The 24261-nt window shown below is 37.9% G+C and overlaps 1 protein-coding gene across 1 annotated transcript in view; it reads right to left on the bottom strand.

Moving 5' to 3' along the window:
- Positions 1-23008, bottom strand: part of CCDC192 (coiled-coil domain containing 192) — a 240149-nt gene extending 217141 nt beyond the window's left edge. Inside the window, exons 1-2 of the mRNA XM_003826668.6 lie at positions 19596-23008; positions 14588-14639 (exon numbers count right to left, since the gene is read on the bottom strand). Of these exons, the coding sequence (XP_003826716.2) occupies positions 14588-14639; positions 19596-19714 (171 nt within the window). The 5' untranslated portion in view covers positions 19715-23008. The remainder of the gene's footprint in view (positions 1-14587; positions 14640-19595) is intronic.
- Between the last annotated feature and the right edge of the window lie 1253 nt (positions 23009-24261).

Genomic DNA, 24261 nt, shown 5'->3' with positions numbered 1-24261 from the left:
ACCTGGGGCTATTATTTCCAGCAGCAAATTTCAGTTTAACAAAACTATCAAAATAAGTTAAGCTGATGTTACCCAATCTGCCTGGTGAGACCGAGGGCAGCCAGAGGTCAGACTTCCTTCCTGAGAGGCTGCATCCTTGTGCTATTTACCCTGCTGCCACCTGCATTCTCTGCCAACTTCCCCAAGTATCCAGAGAAAGCCTCTCAAAGAGAAAGGCTAGATTAAGTAACTGTCCTAACCCCTTCGAATGATATCTTCTCTTAAGGAAATTTTAAACAGTTTTGAAAAGTAATTTTCTTCAGATCATAGCAATTGAACTGTGCTTTCAAAGTCAGACTGATTAATTTTGATGGTCTCTCCATTTTCACCACTGTTATTCAACATAGTACTAGAACTCCTACCTAGAGCAGTGAGATGAGAAGAAAATAGAGAGCATCCAGATTGGAAAGGAAGAAGTCAAATTATCCTTGTTTGCAGATAATATGATCTTATGTTTGGAAAAACCTAAAGACTTCATAAAAAACAGCTATTAGAACTGACAAACAAATTTAGTAAAGTTGTAGAATACAAAATCAACATACAAAAATCAGTAACATTTCTGTATGCCAACAGCAAACAACCTGAAAAAGAAATCAAGAAAGTAAATCCATTTACAAGAGATAAAAATAAAATAAAATACCCAGGAATAAACTTAGCCAAATAAATGAAAGATTTGTACAATGAAAACTATAAAACATTAGTGCAAGAAATTGAAGAGGATACCAAAAAAAGGAAACAACATTCCATGTTCATGGTCTGGAAGAATAAATATTTTTAAAATGTCCATACTGCCCAAAGCAATGTATGGATTCAATGCAATCTCTAACAAAATGACAATGAAATTCTTCTCAGAATTTAAAAAAAATCCAAGATTTGTGCGGAACCATAAAAGACCTAGAATAGACAAAGATACCCTGAGCGAAAAGAGCAAAACTGGAGGAATCACATTACCTGACTTCAAATTATACCACAGAGCTATAGTAACCAAAACAGCATGATACTGGCACAAAAATGAAAACAGACAAATGGAGCAAAATAGAGAACGCAGAAATAAATTCATACATCTACAGTAAACTCATTTTTGACAAAGTTACCAAGAACATACATTGGAGAAGGGACAGTCTCTTCAATAAATGGTGCTGGGAAAACTGGATATCCATATGGAGAAGAATGAAACTAGACCCCCTATGTTTCGCCATATACAAAAATCAAATCAAAATGGATGAAAGACTTAAATCTAAGACCTCAACTATGAAACTACTAAAAGAAAACATTGAGAAACGCTCCAGGACATTGTTCTGGGCAAATATTTCTTGAGTAATACTCCATAAGCACAGGGAACCAAAGCAAAAATTGACAAATGGGATCACATGACATTAAAAAGCTTCTGTATAGCAAAGGAAATAATCAACAAAGTGAAGAAACAACCCACAAATGGGAGAAAATATTTGCAAACTACCCATCTGACAAGGGATTCATAGCCAGGATATATAAGGAGCTCAAACAATAGTAAAAAAAAAAAAAGTACTCTAATTAAAAATGAGCAAAAGATCCTAAAAGACATTCCTCAAAAGAAGACATACAAACGGCAAACAGCCATATGAAGAAGTGCTTGACATCACTGATCATCAGAGAAACGCAAATCAAAACTACATGAGATATCATCTCACCCCAGTTAAAATGGCCTTTATCCAAAAGACAGGCAATGACAAATGCTGGCAGGGATGTGGAGAAAAGGGAACCCTCATACACTGTTGGTGGAAATGTAAATTAGTACAGTTACTATAAAGAACAGTATGGAGGTGATATGGTTTGAATTTGTATCCCCACCCAAATCTCATGTTGAATTGTAACCCCCAGTGTTGGAGGAGGAGCCTAGTGGGGGGTGATTGGATCATTGGGGCTTACTCCCCCTTGTAGTTCGCATGATAATGAGTGAGCTCTCACGAGATCTGGTTGTTTAAAAGTGTGTGGCACCTCCCCCCTTTCTCTCTTCCTCCTGCCCCAGCCATGCAAGACATGCCTCCTTCTCCTTTGCCTTGTACCATGATTGCAAGTTTCCTGAGGCCTCCACAGCCATGCTTCCTGTACAGCTTGAGGAACCATGAGCCAATCAAACCTCTTTTATCTATAAATTACTCAGTCTCAGGTAGTTCTTTATAGCAATTTGAGAATGGACTAATGCAGAAAATTGATACTGGGAGTGGGGCATTGCTATAAAGATACCTGAAAATGTGGAAGCAGCTTTGGGACTCAGTAATGGGCATAGGTTAGAAGAGTTTGGAGGGCTCAGAAGAAGACAGAAAGATGAGGGAAAGTTTGGAACTCCTAGAGACTTGTTGAATGGTTGTGACCAAAATCCTGATAGTGATATAGACAATGAAGTCAGGCTGAGGTGGTCTCAGATGGAGATAAGGAACTTATTGAGAACTGGAGTAAGGTCAGTTTTGTTATATGTTAGCAAAGAAGCTGGAGGCATTTTGCCTCTACTCTGGGAATATGTAGAATGTTGAACATGAGAGAGATGATTTAGGGTATCTGGTGGAAGAAATTTCTAAGCAGCAAAGCATTCAAGATATGCACTGGCTGGTTCTAACAGCATATGGTGATACGCATGATTATAAGTTTTCTGAAGCCTCCCAGCCATGCTTTCTGTAGAACCATGAGCAGAACCCTGAGCCAGTTCATCCTCTTTTCTTTATAAATTACCCAGTCTCAGGTAGTTCTTTAGAGCAATGTGAGAATGGACTAATACAGGAGTTTTCTCAAAAAAACTAAATATAGAGCTATCACATGATTCAGCAATCCCACTGCTTGGTATATATATATATATATATGTATGTATGTGTATATATATATATATATATATATGTATGTGTGTGTGTGTGTGTGTGTATATATATGTATGTATATATAAAATATAAAGGAAACAAGCATATTGAAGAGATACCTGCACTCCCACATTTATTGCAGCACTAGTCACAATAGCCAGGATTTGGAAGCAGTCTAAGTGTCCATCAACGGATGAATAGAAAAAGAAAATGTGGTAGATGTACACAATGGTGTACTAGTCAGCCATATAAAAGAATGATATCCTGTCCTTTTCAACAATATGGATGAAATTGGAGGACATTATGTTAAGTGAAATAAACCTGTCAAGAAGGACAAACTTTGCATGCTGTCACTTATTTTTGGGAGCTAAAAATTAAAACAATTGAATCCATGGAGATAAAAAGTGGAAGGATGGCTAACAGAAGCTGGAAGGGGTCTGTGTGGGGAAGTGAGGATGGTCAATGGGTACAAAAATGTAGTTAGAGAAAATGAATAAGATCTAGTATTTGATAGCACAACAGGGTGAGTTCAGTCAATAATAACTTATTGTACATTTAAAAATAACTAAAAGAGTATAATTGGATTGTTTGTAACACAAATAAAATATAAAAGCTTGAGGTGATGGGTACCCATTTATCCTGTTGTGATTATTATATATTTATGCCTGTATCAAAATATTTCATCTTATGTACCCCATAGATACATACACCACTGTGAACCCATAACAATTAAAAATTTTTAAATATTTTTAACAAGATGATCCTCAAAACTTGCTTCCCCTTGCCCAGTCTTCCCTGATCTAAACATTCAGTTTCCAGAGGATGAGCAAGTTGCACATAAAATCTGATTTTATTCAAAGTGTTAGTACAGAGTAACCCTTAAACTCTAAGGATGTATATTTCTCTCCCTTTTTCACATTACCAAATTACCTTCCTTCTATACATACAAACTCCTCAACACCCTCATAGAGAATAAAATGTGCCAGCACTACACAGCACAAATTAGTATGCTTTCCTCAAATTATGCCAGTTGTTAGGAACTTTTTGCCATTTGAAGGAGCCAAATGGAGAAAAAAATGTCATGGGTATCTGATGAAACAAATCTGGAGACACTCAGATGCTTCCATTTATAGAGGTTCTTTGCACCACTGGTGCCTCTTGGGGAAATTCTGAAAAACATTCTGTCTGTAAACAATCTGTTTCAGTGCCACGTGTTTTCTAAATTTCTTTGTCTGTTGACATTTAAAAAAATTAAAAGAACACATTTGCATGAAGACAGGACCTTTTTTTTCTTATACATTTGCACTATCATATAAATTAAAAATGAAATAGGTCGTCTTGCCCAGTTGTTTGTGAAGGATCATTTTCTAAAGGACACTTCCCAGATATTTGGCCAACCTCATTTTAAATCACTAAGATCTTTTTTATGGCCTCTGCTCTCAAGTTAAATAGCACTTATTATTAAAGTGAGAACTTCTGGAGATAATGCTTCCTTCTTAGATTTAATTCTGTGTTTTTTTTTGTTTTGTTCTTTTTTTTTTTTTTTTGTCTAGCTTTATATTGCTATAATTTTCTGGTCACAAGATAGTTCTAAAACTTTTCCCAGGCACATAGTATGATTTTACTTCCACAAGCCTGAAGTTTTTGGGACTATGTGACTGCTTTGGCTGATGAAGGAGTGCAGAAGTTATATGTGTAACTTCTGGATAGAGCCCTCACAATGACAATTTTTCCCCTCCTACCCATTGCTGCCCAGATTGCAGAAAGGCATTCCCAGGTGAAGTGTCCATCCAGAGAGTTCCCTGGAGACCTTCTGCTTCCCAACTTTAATGGGTTTTATGAAGGAGAAATAAATTATTAAGGTAAATAAAATATTAAGAATTTAGTCAATTGCAGCAGGTAAAGTTCAAAAAATTAATGATAATCAAATTAAATTAATTGAAATTTTGATCTTTCTTGATATCAGGCAAAAAAAAAATCCCAATTACAAGGATACTATTACTACTACCTTTCTATGCACTGCTTGAGCCGAAATCTTCAGAAGCTTTTTTCTGCAGAGAATTTAGGCTACACTATTTAAATTGGGTGAATATAGTTCATAGGAGCAGGGAACAGAATGGGAACAGGAGAGTATAATGTGGGTAAATAAGATCTGGGAAAATAACATTACTTACCTTTAGCAGAAGAATCTAGAAATAAAGATTCAATTTACATACTATTTGTGTCCTTTTGTGGCAAAAAGTAAATTCTTAAAATTGAATATATGAACATTGCAATGATTTGTTAAATAAAATATTTTACTTCCCTGAAGTTTGTAAGCAGATATTCATTTAATTTCTTATATGTATTAAGAAAGATTTCTCTAAAGGGCTGTCAGTTACAATGACAGTTTCTATTCATATTTTTTTGTCTTGCTTTCAGTGATAACACTATGGCTGTTTAATATTTCTTATTAATTTCTATTCACACAACCTCATTCATTAGGTTATGATTTATTCTGATACTTGTGATTGTATGAGGTTAGGGTTCCAGGAAACAGAGTCTGAAAGATTTGGCTGCAGAAGGCTTATTGGAGATGGCCCCTATAAAGTAAGGAGAGAAGGAAAAATACAACAGAGGCTTCAGCCAATTCCAAGGGGAGATATGGAGCTAGGATAGCCCTTCAAAACTGTTTCCAATCAAAGCAAGGAGGTCACATCTTATGGCCCTGCATCAGAAGTCATTGAATGAAGGTTAATCCTATGAAGAAGGAGGTGGGGCAGGTAATTGTGGTAAATTGGAGCTCCCTCAGCTGAGGGAAATTTCTAGAGAGATTATAGACCTAAATATAAAAAGAGAAACTTCCTGGACACATACAACCTATCAAGAATAAAACATGAAGAAATAGTAAACCTGGACTGACCAATAACAAATAAGAAGATTGAATCAGTAATAAAAATCTCCCATCAAAGAAAAGCTCAGGACCTGACAGCTTCACTGCTGAAATATACCAAACATTTAAAGAAGAACTAATATCAATTCTTCTTGAACTATTCCAAACAATTGAAGTGAAGAGAATTCTTGCTAACTCAGTCTATGAAGTGAGCATTACCCTGATACAAAACCAGGCAAGTACACAACAAACAAGAAAACTACAGGCCAGTATTCCTGATGAACATAGAGGCAAAAATCGTCAACAAAATGCTAGCAAATCCAATCCAATAGCACATCAAAAAGACTATTCATCATGATTAAGTGGGATTCATACCAGGGATACAAGGAGAGTTCAACATTCACAAATCAATAAACATTACTCATTACATCAACAGAATGAAGGCCAAAAACATACGACCATTTCAACAGATGCAAAAAAAAAAGCATTTGATGAAATGCAACATCCCTTCATGATAAAAACTCTCAACAAATTTGGTATAGAAGGAATCTGCCTCAGCACAATAAAGACCATATATGACAAAGCCATATCTAATATACTGAATGGAGAAAAGTTGAAAACATTTTTACTAAAATCACAAGACAAGGATGTCCACTTTTACTAATTTTATTCAACATAGTACTGGAAGCCCTAGTCAAAGCAATTAGGCAGTAGAAAGAAATACAGGGCCTTCAAACTGCAAAGGAGGAAATCACATTGTTCCTGTTTACAGATGACATGATCTTTTGTATATGAAACTTCAAAGACTTTACACAAAAACAGATCTTTACAATAAAAACTACAAAACATTGATGAAAGAAATGGGTACACAAATAAATGGAAAGATTTCTCATGTTCATGGACATATATTAATATTGTTAAAATGTCTTCATTATCCAAAGAAATTTACAGATTAAATGCAATCCCTATCAAAATACCAATGGTATCCTTCACAGAAATAGAAAAAACAATCCTGAAATTGGTATGGAACCACAAAAGACTCCAAATAGCCAAAGCAATCTTGATAAAATAGAACCAAGCTAGAGGCACACTACCTTACTTCTAAATATACTGCAAAGCAATGGTAAACAAAACAGCATGCCACTGGCATAAAATACAGAAATCCACACATTTACAGCCAACTGAGCTTCAACGAAGTTGCCAATAATACACACTGAAGAAAGGACTGTCTCTTCAATAAATGGTGCTGGAAAAACTGGACATCCACATGCAGAAGAATGAAACTAGTCTCCTATCTCTTCCAACTTACAGGAATCAACTCAAAATGGATTAAAGACTTAAATGTAAACCTGAAACTATGAAACCACTAGAATAAAAATAGGGAAAACACTTTGTGAGATTGGTATGGGTGAGGATTTTTTGAATAAGACCTCAAAAACATGTGTAACAAAAGCAAAATTAGACAAATGGGATTACATCAATTTGAAAAGCTTCTGTATTGCAAAGGAAGTAATCAATATAGTGAAGAAACAACCTACAGAATGGGAGAAAATATTCACAAAGTATGCATCTGGCAAGGCGTTAATAACCAGAATATATAAGGATACTGAACCACTCAATAGCAAAAAAAAAAAAAACCTAATAATTTCATTATAAATGGGCAAAAGACCTAAATAGACATTTCTCAAAAGACAAATTGCTAACACGTTTATTTTTTAAATGCTCAACTTCACTAATTGGGAAAATGCAAATCAAAACCACAATAAGATATCATCTCACCCTAGTTAGAATGGATATTATTGAAAAGACAAAAAATAATGAATGCTGGTGAGAGCAGAGAGAATGGGAGATCCTTATATATTGTTGGTGAGAATGTAAATTAGTACAACCACTGTGGAAAAGAGTAGGGAGGTACCTTAAAAATTAAAAATAGAACTACTGGCCAGGCGTAGTGGCTCATGCCTGTAATCCCAGCAATTTGGGAAGCCAAGGCAGATGGATCACTTGAGGTCAGGAGTTGAAACTCTATCTCTACTTAAAAAAAAGTACAAAAGTTATGCAGGTGTGGTGGCATGTGCCTGTAGTCCCAGGTACTCAGGAGGCTAAGGCAGGAGAATCACTTGAATCTGGGAGGCAGAGGTTGCAGTGAGCAAAGACTACACCGCTGCACTCCAGCCTGGGTGACAGAGTGAGATTCTATCTAAAAATAAATAAATAAATAAACTACCCTATGATCCAACAGCCCCACTACTGGGTCTATATCCAAAGCAAATGAAATTAGTATGTCAAAGAGATATCTGCACACTCATGTTTATTGCAGCACTATTCACAATAGCAAAGATATGAACTCCAACTAAGTGTCCATCAGTGGATGAGTGACTAAAGAAAATGTGATCTATTTACACAATAGAATACTTTTCAGCCACAAAAAAGACTGAAATTGTGCCATTTGCAGTAACATAGGTGGACCTGGAGGACATCATGATAAGTGAAATAAGCCAGACACAGAAAGACAAATACTGCATAATCTTACTTATATGTGGAATCTAAAAAAATCAATTTCATAGAAATAGAGAGTAAAATAGGGGTTACCAGAGGCTGAAGAAGATTACGGAGATGGTGGTATAGGGGGATAAATACAAAGTTATAGCTAGATAGGAGGAATAAGTTCTAGTGTTCCACTGCAAAGCAGAGTAACTACAGTTAACAATAATACTGTATATTTCAAAACAGCTAGAAAAGAGGATTTTTAATGTTCTTAGCAAAGAAATTATAAGTGTCTGACGTAATAGATATGCTAATTATCCTAATTTGATCACTACATATTATATACACATATTAAAACATCACACTGTACCCCATAAATATGTACAATTATTATGTGTCAATTACTTTTTAAAAGATGAAAACAACAGGAAAAAATCCCTAAAAGTATAACATTCCTAGAATAAAAATTAGGAGAAATATTTGTAGCCTCGGGCAAAGATTTTTTTAGATCAGATGTCAAAGCGTGGTCCATGAAAATACAAATTGATAAATTAGATCTCATCAAAATAAAAAACTTCTGTTCATCTACAGACATTACTAAGAGAATTACAAGACCAGGTACAGACAGGAGAAAATACTTGCAAAATATATATGAAAAATTCTTTACATCCAAATCATATTTTTTTAAACTCTCGTTATCAAATAAGAAACTAACACAACTTGAAAATGGACAAAAGGCTTGAATAAATACTTCACTAAATAAGATTGAAGGATGGCAAATAAGCAAGTGAAAAGTTGCTCAACACCATTAGCTATTAAGGAAATGCAAATTAAAACCACAATGAGTTATAACTAAGCCTATTAGAATGACTAAATTTTTTTTTTTTTTTTGAGATAGAGTTTCGCTGTTGTTGCCCGGGCTGGAGTCCAATGGTGTGATCTCAGCTCACTGCAACCTCTGCCTCCTGGGTTCAAGTGATTCTCCTGCCTCAGTCTCCCGAGTAGCTGGGATTACAGGCATGCACCACCATGCCCGGCTAATTTTGTATTTTTAGTAGAGACAGCGTTTCTCCATGTTGGTCAGGCTGGTCTCGAACTCCCGACCACAGGTGATCCGCCCACCTCGGCCTCCCAAAGTGCTGGGATTACAGGCGCGAGCCACTGTACCCGGCCACAGAATGACTAAAATTTTAAAGGCTGACCTTCATAGGGTTGCAAAGAATGTAGACGAACTAAAATTTTCATGCATTGCTGGTGGGGATGTTAAATGATACAATGACTTTGGAAAACAGTTTAGCAGGTTTTTTAAAAGTTAAAAGTACACCTACCATATGACTCTACCACCACTCTTGTGTATTTTCCCAAGAGAAAAGAAAGCATATGTCTATACAAAGACTCATGCATGAATATTCATAGAAGCCTTATTTTTAAGAGCCTAAAACTGGAAATAATCTAAATGTCAGTCAACAGACAAAGGATTGTCTTAGTCTGTTGTGTGTTGCTATGAAAGAATATCTGAGGCTTGGTAATTTGAAAAGAAAAGAGGTTTATTTGGCTGATGGATCTGTAAGCTGTACAAGAAGCATGGTGTCAGCATCTGCTTAGTTTCTGGAGGATCTCAGACTGCTTCCACTAATGGTGGAAGGAACAGGAATGTGCAGATATCACAGGGTGAGAGAAGAAGCAAGGAGACAACGCAGGCAGGTGTCAGACTCTTTTTAACAATCAGCTTATTGAGAACTCACCCCCAAGGGAGGATGTTAATCTATTCATGAGGGATTCACCCCCATGACCCAAACACCTCCCATTAGAACTCCCTCTAACACTGGAGATCAAAGTTCAACATGAGATTTGATGGGGACAAACAAACCATATCCAATCTGTAGCAGGGATAAACAGATTGGTACCTCCAATACAATGGGAAACTATTCTGCAATAAAAATGAGTTATTGATACACACTACAACATGGATAAATTTCAAAACAATTTTTCTAAGTGAAAGAAAGCAGTAAAAAAGGGTACATTCTGTATGTCTCCGTTTATAAAAATCTCAAGGAAATGCTTGAGGGGTGTGGGCAGGTGGGGAGAGGCAGGTGGGGGAATTCCTAAGGCGCATGAGTAACTTTTGAGGGTGGTAGATAGGCTCATTATCCTGATTGTGGTGGTAGCTTCACATGGTATCAAAACTCATCAACTTGTATACTTTAAATGTGTCAATTATGTCTTAATAAAGCTGAAAGAGAGAGAAAGAAAGGAAAGGCAAAACAAAGAGTTTTGAGATGTAATTTCTTACCTATTAGAGTGGTAAAAAAATTAACCTATTTCCCAGAACAGCAACAAATCTTTATTTAAATATAGATACATATACAATTTTATATTGTTCTCATCTTAACAATAAACAGCGATACCTCCTTTAAATCACTTATTTAAAACACAAATGATATATTGATAACCTTGATTCATTAACGATTTGAAAGTTTGCTCATCAAAGGAAAGAATCTTTTGAAAGTCATCTTAGAATGTTAAAATTTATAGATACCAGAAATATGACCAAATGTATGTTTCCAGCAAAACTAATAGTATATTACACTAAGTATTAAAAGAAGAACAGAATTTATATAATTTGACACAAATAAGACACTGCTTGCTTTCCCCAACTTATCAAATATAATATCTTTTAGTTACTTTAATGTCACTTTATAAAGCTGACTTCCTATATAGTGGGCTATTATTTGATCTTACAAATTAAAAACCAAAAAGTGCTTTCATATATTTGGCACTTAAAATAGTGATTCTTTAATAAAGTGACCACTAAATTACTACTTGAAAGCTAAAGGGCTTATGGGATTTTATAATAAGCCTAGTTTTGCACACTGAGTAAAATACTTCATATATATTCTAGAGCTAATGAATTCATACCCATAGTCTTACTTTTAGATGTGGCACTCCACATAACCAATGACATTATATGTTTTACATTGCTTATTTCTATGTGTCTAGATTCTCAGAAATAGTTCAGAGGGAGCAGTCCTGATCCTATTTTGGCCAACCCTTCTTGCAATAGAATTTTTATTTCCTAAACAGCTTCAAATGAGATAATTTATATGCACTAGCTATTCTGTCAGAAGATGTTAAAATGCAGCAAAAGCAATAGTTTAAATAACATTCTAATTCTCCGGCAGGCCCAAAGAATAGATAGGGTTGAGATAAATGGGGACTACCTGGCACCTGAGAGTGGATTTAAACAAAGTCTTACTGGATTATCCCATCAGGTTCCTGCGATAAAGTAAACACATATTCTTTGATCGCTTAACATCTGGAGCTCCTTGAATCTCCCCGAATCTCAATTTCTTAATTTCTAAATTGGTAATTATAACAATAGGAAGAAAATTATCCATATAACAATGATGATGCCAGACACCACCCTCATGGGCTGCTCTACGGATTCAGAGGGACAGGGAATTTCAATCACCTGCTACTACGCCTGGAGCTCAGTCTGTTTGTTTTATTTCAAATGATATCGATCGAGAGCCATTTTGATGTCTGAAATTTTGTCCCAAAGACTAATAAAGCTCAGTCCTTTCTCTAGGAATGCACAGTTTACCAACAGAGTTCAAAAGTCAAAGTAGATTCAGAGAATAGTGCAGTAAAGGCAAATAAAGAACCACCAAGACACAAAGGCAGAGAGAGCGGGGTTAATTCTGCTTGGTGGTCAAGAAATCTTCATGAAAAGATTTTCTCATCTCTGTCTTCTCGACCAAAACTAAAAGCAATTATTTAAAAGAGGCAACTGAGATCCACCTGCAATTCGGTTCCTCATGGTTCACAGCAGAATCCATTCTGCTGAGTTCTGTGCTCTGTGAGTTCCATGACTTAAAAGAGACTGCGTTGTGGAAGAAGGCAGCAGTAATCATGGATATCCCCACCACTTTGAGTCTCTAATCCCAACTCCCTCCAGCTAAATGCATTTCTTTAGAAATATTTTTTTAAAAATCAGAAACCGAAGCACAACCAGTTCCTTCAAGCCCCAGGGATCCCAAGCTTACCCATTGTAAATTGGAAGGGGATGGATTCTGAACTCCAGGAAGCTAATTGAAGCCCTTGGCAGAAATCCTAAAGGTAGTAGGTAATTGGCACCTTGTCCTTTTCAGTGTAGATACCGTCCATGAGAGGGTTACCTCTAGGGTGCTGGTTCATTAGCATCCTTAGAAGACAGGGCAGTTAAGTAGAAATTGGTGCCCTGAAGATTCCCATATCCCAAATTCAAGGGTCCCCACCCACCAGAGAAAAATTGTTTTCATATGGTCCAGTGAGGGACACTCTTTGGGCAACAGTATCATAAACAGCTCCATTAAATGAAGCAAAACTTCATTATCAGGTTTTCTTAGCTGAAAAAAGCAACATAAGATTAAATTATCACTAGAGTTAGAAAATACATTTTTAACTGAAACCAAACTAATTTGATTTGCCTTTGGCTAATATTTCTTCAAGAGAAACTCTCTTTCTGAAAATTATTATAAATTTGAGAGCTAAGTCCAGTTTGTCTAGGACCAGGTAAAATGAACTACACTGACAAGAGAGATGTTAACATTTTATGATCAAAAATAATTCTACAGAAGTGAGGTTCTAGATATATCACTCACAAAAGAATCAATTATTCTTAGCTGGTGATAAGGTTTGGATCTGTGTCCCTGTCCAAATCTCATGTTGAATTATAATTCCCAGTGTTGCAGGAGGACGCCTGGTGGAAGGTGATTGGATCATGGAGGCAGTTTCTCACGAATGGTTTAGCACCATCCCCTTGGTGCCTTGGTGCTGTTCTCATGATGGTGAGTGAGTTTTCAGGAGATTTGGTTGCTAAAAAGTGTGTAGCATTTCTCTCTCTCTCTCTCTCTCTCTCTCCCCCTCTCCCCCTCTCTCCCTTACTCCCCCTCTCCCCCTCTCTCTCTCTCTTCTCTCTCTCCTCCCTCTCCCTCTCCCTCTCCTTCTCCCTCTCCCTCTCTCTCTCTCTCTCTCTCCTGCTCCCACTGTGTGACATGCCTCGCCACCCCTTTCCGAAAGCCTAATTGGAACCTTCCTAAGGCCTCCCCAGTAGCAGAAGCCGAAGCCACTATACTTCCCGTACAGCCTGCAGAACTGCGAGCCAATTGAATCTCTTTTCTTTATATATTACCCAGTCTCAGGTATCTCTTTATAGTGGTGCGAGAACGAACTACTACACCTAGTGATGCCGGGATTCCAATGGACTGGTAGGCCAGAACTTCTGAATCCAGAAAGAAATAGAGAAATTAAAGAACAAAGTCCCCTGGCCCACACGGAAGCCCACTGGAATGCTATCAATTCCGAATAACCATGCTCCTGTACACTCTCAGGCACTTAACCATTTTCACATCCCAAAAATCTTATTTGAAGTGCACTAGTTAAGTCCATTATCTTTATTCTACAGATGAAAAGTAAAGCTTGGAGAGTTTAAATGACTTGGCTATCATCACAAAGGTTGGAGATGGCAAATTTTGGCCTCATCCCAAGTCTTGATTCCTAGTCTGTAATTTTTCTCCATACTATACTGCCTCTATATTAGAGCTGAAAATATTGTTCCAGAAATATCTCTGGTGGACTCCAGAGGGTCTTCAACCTGAATCAAAGGAGATTGAGGGAAATATAGATAGCAATGTTTTTCTTTTTAAAGAAAAATCCTCAAACTTACATAAAAGTAGAGAATTGGTATAATGATCTTCTGTATACCCATCATCTAGCTCCAGCACCTCTTAGCAACCCACACTTTCACTGGAGGCCTAGGGAGGGACCCAGTGGTGCTCAGGTAGAAAGGACCCAGCTTTCCCAAGACATAATGGAGCTCATGGTGTAAGAAGCCTTCAAGGGTCACAGCGACTTGAAAGAGAATAAAACTAGATGTATCTGGAATAGACTGTGATTTAAACCTCAGTCTAGCTAAACCAAATACTGTGTTGTACCCAATGTATATCATTCGTGTGTGAATTCCAGGATTTCCTCATACACAAGCTGACACTTCAAAAATAGCCCAGGATGTCTATAGTATTGTAGGGCCACAGAGAGCAGTGTGGCATTTATTACATGTCAAAATAAGAAAGGCCGTGCCACATCACACCTAACTTTTCCAAAGCCCCAGTAACATCCCATAGTTACCACTCCACCCCACTTTACATCAATCTTCTACTTGGAAAACAACTTTCTATGTTTTATTTCTAAAATCTTTACTAGTAAAATGTGAAAACTAAACAATATCAAGAAAACCTTAATATTAATTAAAGAAGTTAGTTTCATTACCTATAATGATTTTTTTAAATAAAGAATTCATACAAACTTCATTTCTTACCGATACTTTGTTTTCTTGTTGTATATCTGACTCTAAACTTCCAGACGTCATGCTGAAAAAAAGTAAACGTTTAGAATTCCAAAATTTTATTTCAGGCACTCATGTGCGCACACACACCCCCGCACCTACAATGAATAGATCATTACACTGTAACATTTAAAATAAATTTTCTAAAGTATTTCCTCCAAATGTCAATTTCTGGACATTTCTAAGGGAAATAAAAATAATGGAATGTAAACTTTACTCGCAGAAGATAAAATAGCCTTTAAAAGTTCTCTTGAGAATAAGTAGTCTGAACAGTACAATCTGTTCTGAAAACCTGAACAATCTTGTATTTCAACTAAAAAAAAAAGTGGGGAGAGGAAAGCATAACCTCCTAAGAATCAGCAGACGTGGAGAATTCTTTGTCTCCTACACTGTTCTCTCTCCCTCTCTCTTCTCTCTCTATCTCCTGGATCATTTCCATTAGCTTATAAACATGTTGTTATTTATCATGCCTAGAGCCTTCTTACCGCTTTAGTTTCCACTTGATTATACTGACCTCTTTTGCTATTCAGGTTACAGCAAAACGATATTCTCACTGTCTCCAATTCCTTCCCTTCTAGTTTTCTTTCTTTTTTGCTAAAGCCACTGCAATTAGACTAGTACCACTACTAGTACCACTCCACAGAAACTGCACTTGTCCAATTCACCAAAGATCTCTGCATTCCTATACCCAGTGATTATTTTACACAACTCACCTTAACAGCTTTTGACATGACTTATCACTCTCTCTCTGAAATACTTTCTTCACTCAGTTCCCAGCACATCCAAGGGCCCTGGATACTTTCAGTCTATCCACTTGGCTTACTCATCCTTCCTTCTCGTCTTTGATCAAATGTCACCACCTCAGTGGGACCTACCATATGTATCTCATTTAAAATTTAACCCCTCACCTCATCACCATACTATTTTCTCTGTGATACTTATCACATTCTAACATACTATATAGTTTGCTTATTTATTATATTTTTTGTGTCATCTCCCAACTGAAAATGTAAACTCCTTGAAGACAGGAAATTTTTTCTGTTGTTTTTGTTACTCTACCCTCAGCATCTTGAAGAAGGATAGGGTGGTCAACAAATATTTGTTGAATAAATAAATGAATTATCTAATAAACCTCATAGATGTAATAGATTCCTTTCTATTGTTGTCAATCAATAAAGCCTTACTTTTTTTTTTTTTTTTTTTTCTGAGATGGAGTCTTGCTCTGTCACCCAGGCTGGAGTGCAGTAGCACAATCTCGGCTCACTGCCTCCACTTCCCGGGTTCAAGTGATTCTACTGCCTCAGTCTCCCGAGTAACTGGGATTACAGGCGCATGCCACCAAGCCTAGCTAATTTTTGTAATTTTGGTAGAGACGGGGTTTCACCATGTTGGCCAGGATGGTCTCGATCTCTTAACCTCGTGATCCACCCACCTCGGCTTCCCAAAGTGCTGGGATTACAGGCGTGAGCCACTGCGCCCTGCCAATAAAGCCTTACTTTTAAATCCCAAGGTACTTTTATTATTTTCTATCCCACTATCTTCCTCATGAATACATTGTTTTATTTCCATATTTCTGTGCACATGTCTCTCTTTTACTCATTTTTCAAAAAATTTGAAACCATTTACAAATGTTCACAAAGTAATCAGTGACTACTGAACAAAATTAATTAAGTTCTCACTTAGTGGAAGGAGACACTGGGGCTCTAAGAGATGTAATTGCTTTTCTCGCACGACACCCAAATCAGCAAAAAAACAGTATTTTGGTACTTTCTACTTGACAACACCTCTTTATCATGAAATGGAAAACAAACTCTTGGTCATCACAGTTGCTGGACAAACCAAAAAATGGCTTTAAAGGATCTTAATAAATGGAGCCCTCTAACGAATTTCATCTTCTATCAGTGAAACTCACAAAACGGATGTTTTCCCTCAACTGTACAGCCTAATAGTCCAGAGTGTGTGTTTATCCTCTTCTTAGTTGTTTCCTCTGGCCAGAACACTCATACTCTCTTCTCTGCTTGTTGAAATCTTACATTTCTTCACACCATAACTCAAATGCTGCCTCTCCCTGAAGGCCCTCTGACCCTACCAGTCAGAAGTATTTCTTGCCTTTGTATTCCACAAGCAGGTTTTGGACATCCACCTCTTGCAGCCCTTATTATGGTTCATGATATATGTGATTATTTCTCTACCTGTGTTTTGCATTTCTCAGTGACACCTTCATAGAGGACAAGGACTGTGCTTCGTTTGTTTTTTATGCTGGGCAAAAAAGTCATATTCAGTCACCGAATGAAACCAAACAAAACAAAATACGTGAGTGCAATACCCTTATGTGCATACTCAGATGTGCCACAAATGCATCACAGAAAGTACAATTTGAGACTACTTTTAAATAATAATGCCTGAAACAAAACTGGTGATTTAAAAATGAGAGCTTTGGCTGCCTGACAATTATATTTAAAGGTCATGAGTCATGGCCTCAGAGTAACCATGGTAACCCAGCATACACAGGAGAAGTCATGTTGTACAATAATTAAGGGGGGAAGAAAGCTTTAGAAAGCCTATTAGCTTTGAGATAAAGACAAAATATAATTAACAAATATGTTTTTGAAGTTTGTTTTTATTGCATTGTTTTCTTACTTCAGGGTTCACTGGAAACCTGGAAAAACTTCTTTAAATTTCTATTGGCAGGGAGTAATGATACGGCATTTTTCTCAGTGCATTATAAGAACATTGAAATTTCCTTCCTTTAAATGAAATGTCTTTCCGCTTTCTAAACTTTTTACTTCATTCTTCATGTCAAATTGGAGGACTAGTCACCAATTAGCCTGGGTGAATAAATGATTTATTTATTTATTTATTTATTTATTTATTTTAGATGGAGTTTCGCTCTGTCGCCCAGGCTGGAGTGCAGTGTCGCGATCTAGGCTCACTGCACGCTCCACCTCCAGGGTTCATGCCATTCTCCTGCCTCAGCCTCCCGAGTAGCTGGGACTACAGATGCCTGCCACCATGCCCAGCTAATTTTCTGTGTTTTGTTTAGTAGAGACGGGGCTTCACCGTGTTAGCCAGGATGGTCTCGATCTCCTGACCTTGTGATACGCCCGCCTCGGCCTCCCAAAGTGCTGGGATTATAGGCGTGAGCCACCGCACCCGGCCTAAATGATTTTAATAAAATTGGTTAGGAAATACAGCTATTGAGCACTTCATTTTTATAGGAGAGGATTTCCTGGGAAAATTCTGTTTCGTTCCTTAGATTAACTGCATCCAGGGCCTGACTCTCCCTTACTTAGACAACATAGGAGCAAGTTCCCATTCAGTTTATGTAAACTGTGGAGAAGGTCTGTCTCAAGGGCATGAGAAGAGAAAAGGAGAAGGGAAGGCAAACAAGACACACGGGACCAGTTTGTTCCTGCTTAGAAGTGAAGAAGCTGAACTGAAGTCACCTACAAATCCACAAGAATAGCGTGACACTCCCCTGTCTCCTGCCTCAAAAGCCTGGCTTTCTACCTGCACAGAACACTCAGCTCCATACACCAGGAGTAAAAAATACTAACAATAATTTACAGAGAGAACAAAGTCCTGCTTTTCACTTGTTTTTTTCTGCTGATTGTACACTGGGCTATTCATTTGAAAGTTGTTCATCAGAGGGCATTTTCCCTCCATTTGGTAACTTTATGTTCAACTCCCCAATTGTCTACATATTGATATGTTATCTCTTTAGCTGCTTTGTTCTGGGAAAATAAAAGAAAATGAGTGTTTGCTAAATTTCATTAGCTTTAATAAATGGATAAAGCCTTACTCCCTCCCATAGATTATTTAATTTTTGAGGCTTATGGAATCCTTTGCACAAATAAACAACATTTTACATAAAATCTTAGATTTGTGAATTTCTCATATCATCCACAGACCATAGACCCAAGACGAAAAGCAAATAAGAACAAGGATCACACATTCACATAAGGAAAATACGTTTTAAAACTTAACGAAGCAGGCCAGGCACGGTGGCTCATGCCTATAATCCCAGCACTTTGGGAGGCCAAGGTGGGCAGATCACCTGAGGTCAGGAGCTCAAGACCAGCCTGGCCAACATGGTGAAACCCTGTCTCTACAAAAATACAAAAATTAGCTGGGCATGATGGCAGATGCCTGTAATCCCAGCTACTCAGGAGGCTGAAGTGGGAGAATCACTTGAACCCGGGAGGCAGAAGTTGCAGTGAGCCAAGATCACTCCATTGCACTCCAGCCTGGATGACAGAGTGAGACTCTGTCTCAAAAACAAACAAACAAACAAACAAACAAAAACTTTAAAAAGCAGAACCATGGTTGCATGTGAACATCCCACAGGGATACTGCCCTATAGGATGTAGCTCCTGCTACAGAGATGTGGCCACCTCTCACTCAAGATTTAAAAGAAAATTGTAAATGGAAGATATTTCCACATTTGAAAGGGAAATGAGTATGGTGTCAACATGCAAAATTTCTAGTAATTAAATGCAGATCAATTAGAGAAGTGAACTGTACTTCCATATTTCTAGCCAACATTGATCTAGGTTTTTATGTGGGGAACATGTAGAGGAGGAATGACCCAGCTTTTTGTGTGTGCATCTCTTGGCAAGAGAGTAGTGAAGATGACATTTCCTTTCAACTGAAAGAAGGCTGGCTTCATACCCTCCCCCTTCCCACATCAGTAAAATGGCTGGGGTGGGTGAGTGTGTGATTTTTAGAAGACCAAGTAAGGGACAATTTATTTGTTCAACAAATATTTATTGAACCCCTACTGTGTGTCAGGCCATGCCCTATGATCTGGGAAGACAGCAGCTTTCAAAGAAAGGGGTCACTCTCCAGGAAAGGATAAAAAGTCTGTCTGCTGTTATTCCCCAGACTTTAAAGAAAGATTTTTTTTTAAGTACTGAGTGAAAGCTACTTTATCCAGAAATTCCCATGAATTATTTTGGGATGAGAGGAGCTGGGAACTCACCTGCTTCTCTCTGAGGTGTCAGACTCTGGGACCACAGATTTCTTGCTATAGCATTGTCCCATCTCAAGCCAGACCCACTGGGATCCCCTGTCCCTGGGACAGACGTCAACAGGCATCATTCCTTAGAGTTTTAGAATCCCTGCTATTGCTCTGCTGTCCCTTGTTGCTAGGCTACCACAATGGCTGTGGAAAAGACAGTTAACTTCCTAAAGAAAAAAATCTCCGTTACAAAGCTGCAGTAACCTCTCAAAACATCTCACAAATCAGATCCAGGCATGAGAATAGGTGAAGAATCACCACATAGCCATCATTTCTGGAAAACTCATTCAAAGTGGAACAGAAACAGTGGTTTTGTGCTCAAACCAAGGCATGTTTACATCCAGAACCAATGCTAAGTAAACAGCCACACTGCTGTCTGAGAGGGGTGCACACCCAGAAATGCATTGGTTTACAGGCAATCAGTGGTGTCACCACAGACCAACCCCTTATTGTGATGATCTGCTTTCCCTGGGACCCGCCGGCCCCAGACAGAAGACCCCACCCGGCCACATTCTCATGAAAGCTTCTTTCCTGACACAGGATTGCACAAGTGATTCATTGTGCCTGATTAGCTCGTAGTTTGCTCACTGTTCACCTGCAACTGCTGCTCCATCTTCCCTGTTGCTTGTCCAAAGACACCAGCTACTTTCTCCCAGCCAGTTGCTGTATCTCTCCCTGGATGCATTTGTAGACCCAGGTGAACCTGTATCCGCTTCACTTTCTGCTCTGACAGGAAGTACAGGTAGGATCCCTGCAGTCCACAGCTCAGAATCATTCCTGGATTTTGGTCTGTATGTCCTGGACTCACCCAATCTAGTCACACTGCTCATCCTAAAATAAATTAGACTGGCATGACAGCAATGTTTCTAATCACAGAATTTGCTTCTAGGGTTAGAGCATTATAGAGCAAGTAACTACAATAGTAACAGGAATGAATAGTTAAGACTGATCTATTAAAGAGTATAATTAGCATTTACTTCTTCAACAAAACTTCAAGTGACCCAGCCCCTTGGTAAAAAAAACCCTATGAATAAAATTAAGAACTACTGAGCGGTTGTTGTTCTGGATAGAAAAGCCAACACTAAATGGGTAGTTGTGGAAAGGCAAGTATTGGGCAATCGGCCTTGCATGTAGTTAGCAGCCTGTTGGGGATCAGAAATCATCTTACCTCTCTATGCTTTGGATTTGTTACTTTAAGAAAGAACCAAATTAGCCGGGTGTGGTGGTGGGCGCCTGTAGTCCCAGCTACTCGGGAAGCTGACGCAGGAGAATGGTGTGAACCCAGGAGGCGGAGCTTGCAGTGAGCCAAGATGGCGCCACCGCACTCTAGCCTGGGCTACAGAGCCGGACTCTGTCTCAAAAAAAAAAAAAAAAAAAAAAAGGAAGAACCATTTGAACTATTTCTGTCATCCCTTCTAGCTAACATTTTGTTCTGTTTCTTTAGCTCATCTCATTAAAAAAAAAAAAAACAAAAACAAAAAACCCACAGAGTAGATTACACTTTAGTGCATTTTAGAGGAATGTCCAGATGTTCACTGTGTAGTTGTAGTCATAATATTTTATAAAAGAAAAGTCATCTCAATAATGGCTGGTGAAAGGCACTGTAGGCACTAATTATTTGTAATGGTTATTAATCTTATCATACATCTAGCTGATCAAAAAGAGAGGTGGAGAGATATGGCTAGTACAAAAGCAGACTTTCAAAAAGTCCTTGAAAAACAAAGTGACTTTTCCATTCCCATTTCTCCTTTAAAAAAATACTGCATGGGAAGGATTTCAGAAGGTAGTGCTGAGGAAATTGGCTGGGTCATTAAAGGCATATTGACCTACAGAATTCTAAGCATGCTAACTAATAAAATTAATGGTATTTTTCTTTTATAATTAAGGAAAAGTACTTATGAAAGTCACTCAAATGATTTTATTTTAAAAAGTTGAGCTTTAGTTTAGAAAAACTACATTTTCTCCCTCTAAATGTAAAGAAAACAAAGAGGTATTATAACAAAACTTCTAGAAATACATATAAATCATTGACACTTCCACCATTAACATTGTTTTAAATTGAAAAAATGCTGTAAGCTCATTGGGGATCTTGTAGATTATTACGTACAATTTTAAAACTTACCTTGTAGCCTATCAAAAACATATCTTTTCTTAGAATCAGAAATCATATAATGCGTATATAACAAGGAGGAATCTTAAGAATATGCATATTTTATATGTTCCATGGCTCGTGCTTATCAGGATGTCTTATCTAACTTAGGTGAGTAAATATCAGTAGGATCAGAAAGGAGAATGGAAGGGAGAACATTGCAATGAGAAAAGGGCAAGACAGAAGAGATAATAGATTTACAATGAAGTGGTGTGGCTGAGGAGAGCAGAGAAAGCTGTAGTGGTCTTTGGAGCCTCTGCTTGGAAAATAGCCCTTTGGCTTCATCTGTCCACTCACTCTTTCATTTATGTATTGATTTGTTTATTCACCAAATATTTATTGAAAACTCACTTTGTGCTAGGCAAGGTGCTCAGCACGAATGAAATCGATACTGTTCCTGCCCTCGTGGAGCTCATTATTCTATCACGCTATCATTCTAGTAGCTACTAACGTCTTATTGGAAAAAATTGATGAAGCACGTTTGGGATTTCCAAAAAGATCTTCTAACAACAGATCCCAAGCACTGAAAAAAATAAAAAATAAAAAAAAATAAGCAAATAAAAACAAACAGGAGCACTTCTTAGATTTTCCTCCTGGGGAGGTAGAATCTTGCAGAGAAAAATGACCACCCTTCCCAAAGCTGACCTGGGAAAGTTCACTATGTTTTCATTGTGATGAACGCGAGGTGACTGTGCCCATGTCTGAGAGTCTAGGTGAGTGTGTCTGTGCTAGGGGAGGACAAGAGGAAGGGCGAAAGTGACAGAGAAACCAAAGTAACAGCAAACAAACAAGTACAGATCAGGCCATGAGCCACAACAGCCAAAAAGTCTTTCAAGTGATTGCAAAGGCTTTCCTCTGTTTCTCTTAAGAATTAGCCAGGTCACTTGTCATTGTTTTTCTGACCTCTTCCCTGTGTTGCTGATTGCTTGACGCAGTGGGTCTAATTATCTCCAGACTCCCAGCCTGTTTTAATGAAGAGGGATGTTTATCTGTGTAAGCAGACAGACTTGTCTGTCCCCTTGGTCCTAAAATTTTTTCTTGGGAAACCTAGGGATGAAACTGACAGCTGTTAATGGATCAGCCGGAATATAAACTTTTCGTTTCTGGCTTGTTTGTGGCAAGAAATGAACATTTCTTCTCCCTCCTTACTGTGCCTTACTGCGCTGAGCAATTGTCATTTGGAAATTCCTAGCAGTATTTGATTTTCCTGTGAGAATGGCCTCTCTACCCTCATAGTTGGCTTTGGACTGACAGTAAACTCAGTTACCTGGCTAGCCCCCGTCAAATAATATAAGGTGGTGCAGACCCTGCCCAGACAAAGGACTACACAGCGTTGAACTTGGCTCATCAGCAACTGGATCCTGGGTCTTTGAATCTCAAACAGTTAACATAAGAAGGAAAGAAATAGTTGAAGTTCTAGTTATCTGTTTTTTAATTTTATCCCACAAATATTTATTAAGGCTCAGCTTTGCGACAGACACTGTTCTGGATGCTTATATGACAGTGATAAGCAGGACAAAGTTGCTGCTCTCATGAATTTCGTACTTTAGTTGGTAGAGGGCAATCAAACAAATACAGAAGATAATTACAGACAGACACAAGTGTTATCGAGAAAATAAAACGATGTCATAAGACTAGGACCAGGAGGTGACATAGAGCAGAGATGTGAAAGATGAGAAGGAACCAAGTTTGGGGCGCTTGCAGGGAAATGTGTTGCATCCGGTGGTTCAGTCCCGTCATCACAGAAACATGCTCAACTAGCACCATTTAAAGACAAACAAACCTCCCTTGACCTCATCTTTTTCTATGCTCCCTTTTGTGAAAACTTCTTCAGAAGAGTGGCTTGTTTTTCCATTCTCTCTTCAATCTTCTCCAATCGAGTATTCATAGACTCTTCCAAAACAGCTTTCATTTGGTCACCACCAACCTCTATCTTGTCCTTAAACAGCAGCATTCTGACCTAACTATTCCTGTTATAAGTCTTGCTTCTTAGTCTCTGGAGTGGTCTTGGTTTCTGCTCGTTTCTAAACCTAACTCAGCCTTCTGCTGATTCCATGAGCCCCAATATGCCAACAATCAATTCCTTTTTTCTTTTCTAGTCAAAATTGCTTCCTATTACTTTCTACCAATAAATGCCTAGTTCACATACTTATATTTTTCATATTATTCTTGATTTTTACCCAGGAAACAATTGTTCAACTTACAGCACAATCTCTATTCATTCTTTTGCTTATATACACTGTTTTCCTTAAAATGTTACTACTGTGTTGGTGAGTACCTAATTATGGTTTTCCTAGGATTTATTTACTTTTCTTTATAACATTCACTTCTTGAGAGTAGATCACTTATTTGGAAGCATTTATCATTGTCTTGTGCCTATCACAATGCAAGCCATTAGAGATAGGCATGGTACAAAACAGTCATGGTTTCAAGACATATTCGTTAGGCTGCTATCCTCACCGAGAAATGTCTTCCAGG

The sequence above is a fragment of the Pan paniscus genome, chromosome 4 (genome assembly GCF_029289425.2).
Source record: "Pan paniscus chromosome 4, NHGRI_mPanPan1-v2.0_pri, whole genome shotgun sequence".
Lineage (NCBI taxonomy): Eukaryota > Metazoa > Chordata > Mammalia > Primates > Hominidae > Pan > Pan paniscus.
Note: the sequence above shows the minus strand (reverse complement) of the source record. Positions and strands in the feature narration are given on the sequence as shown.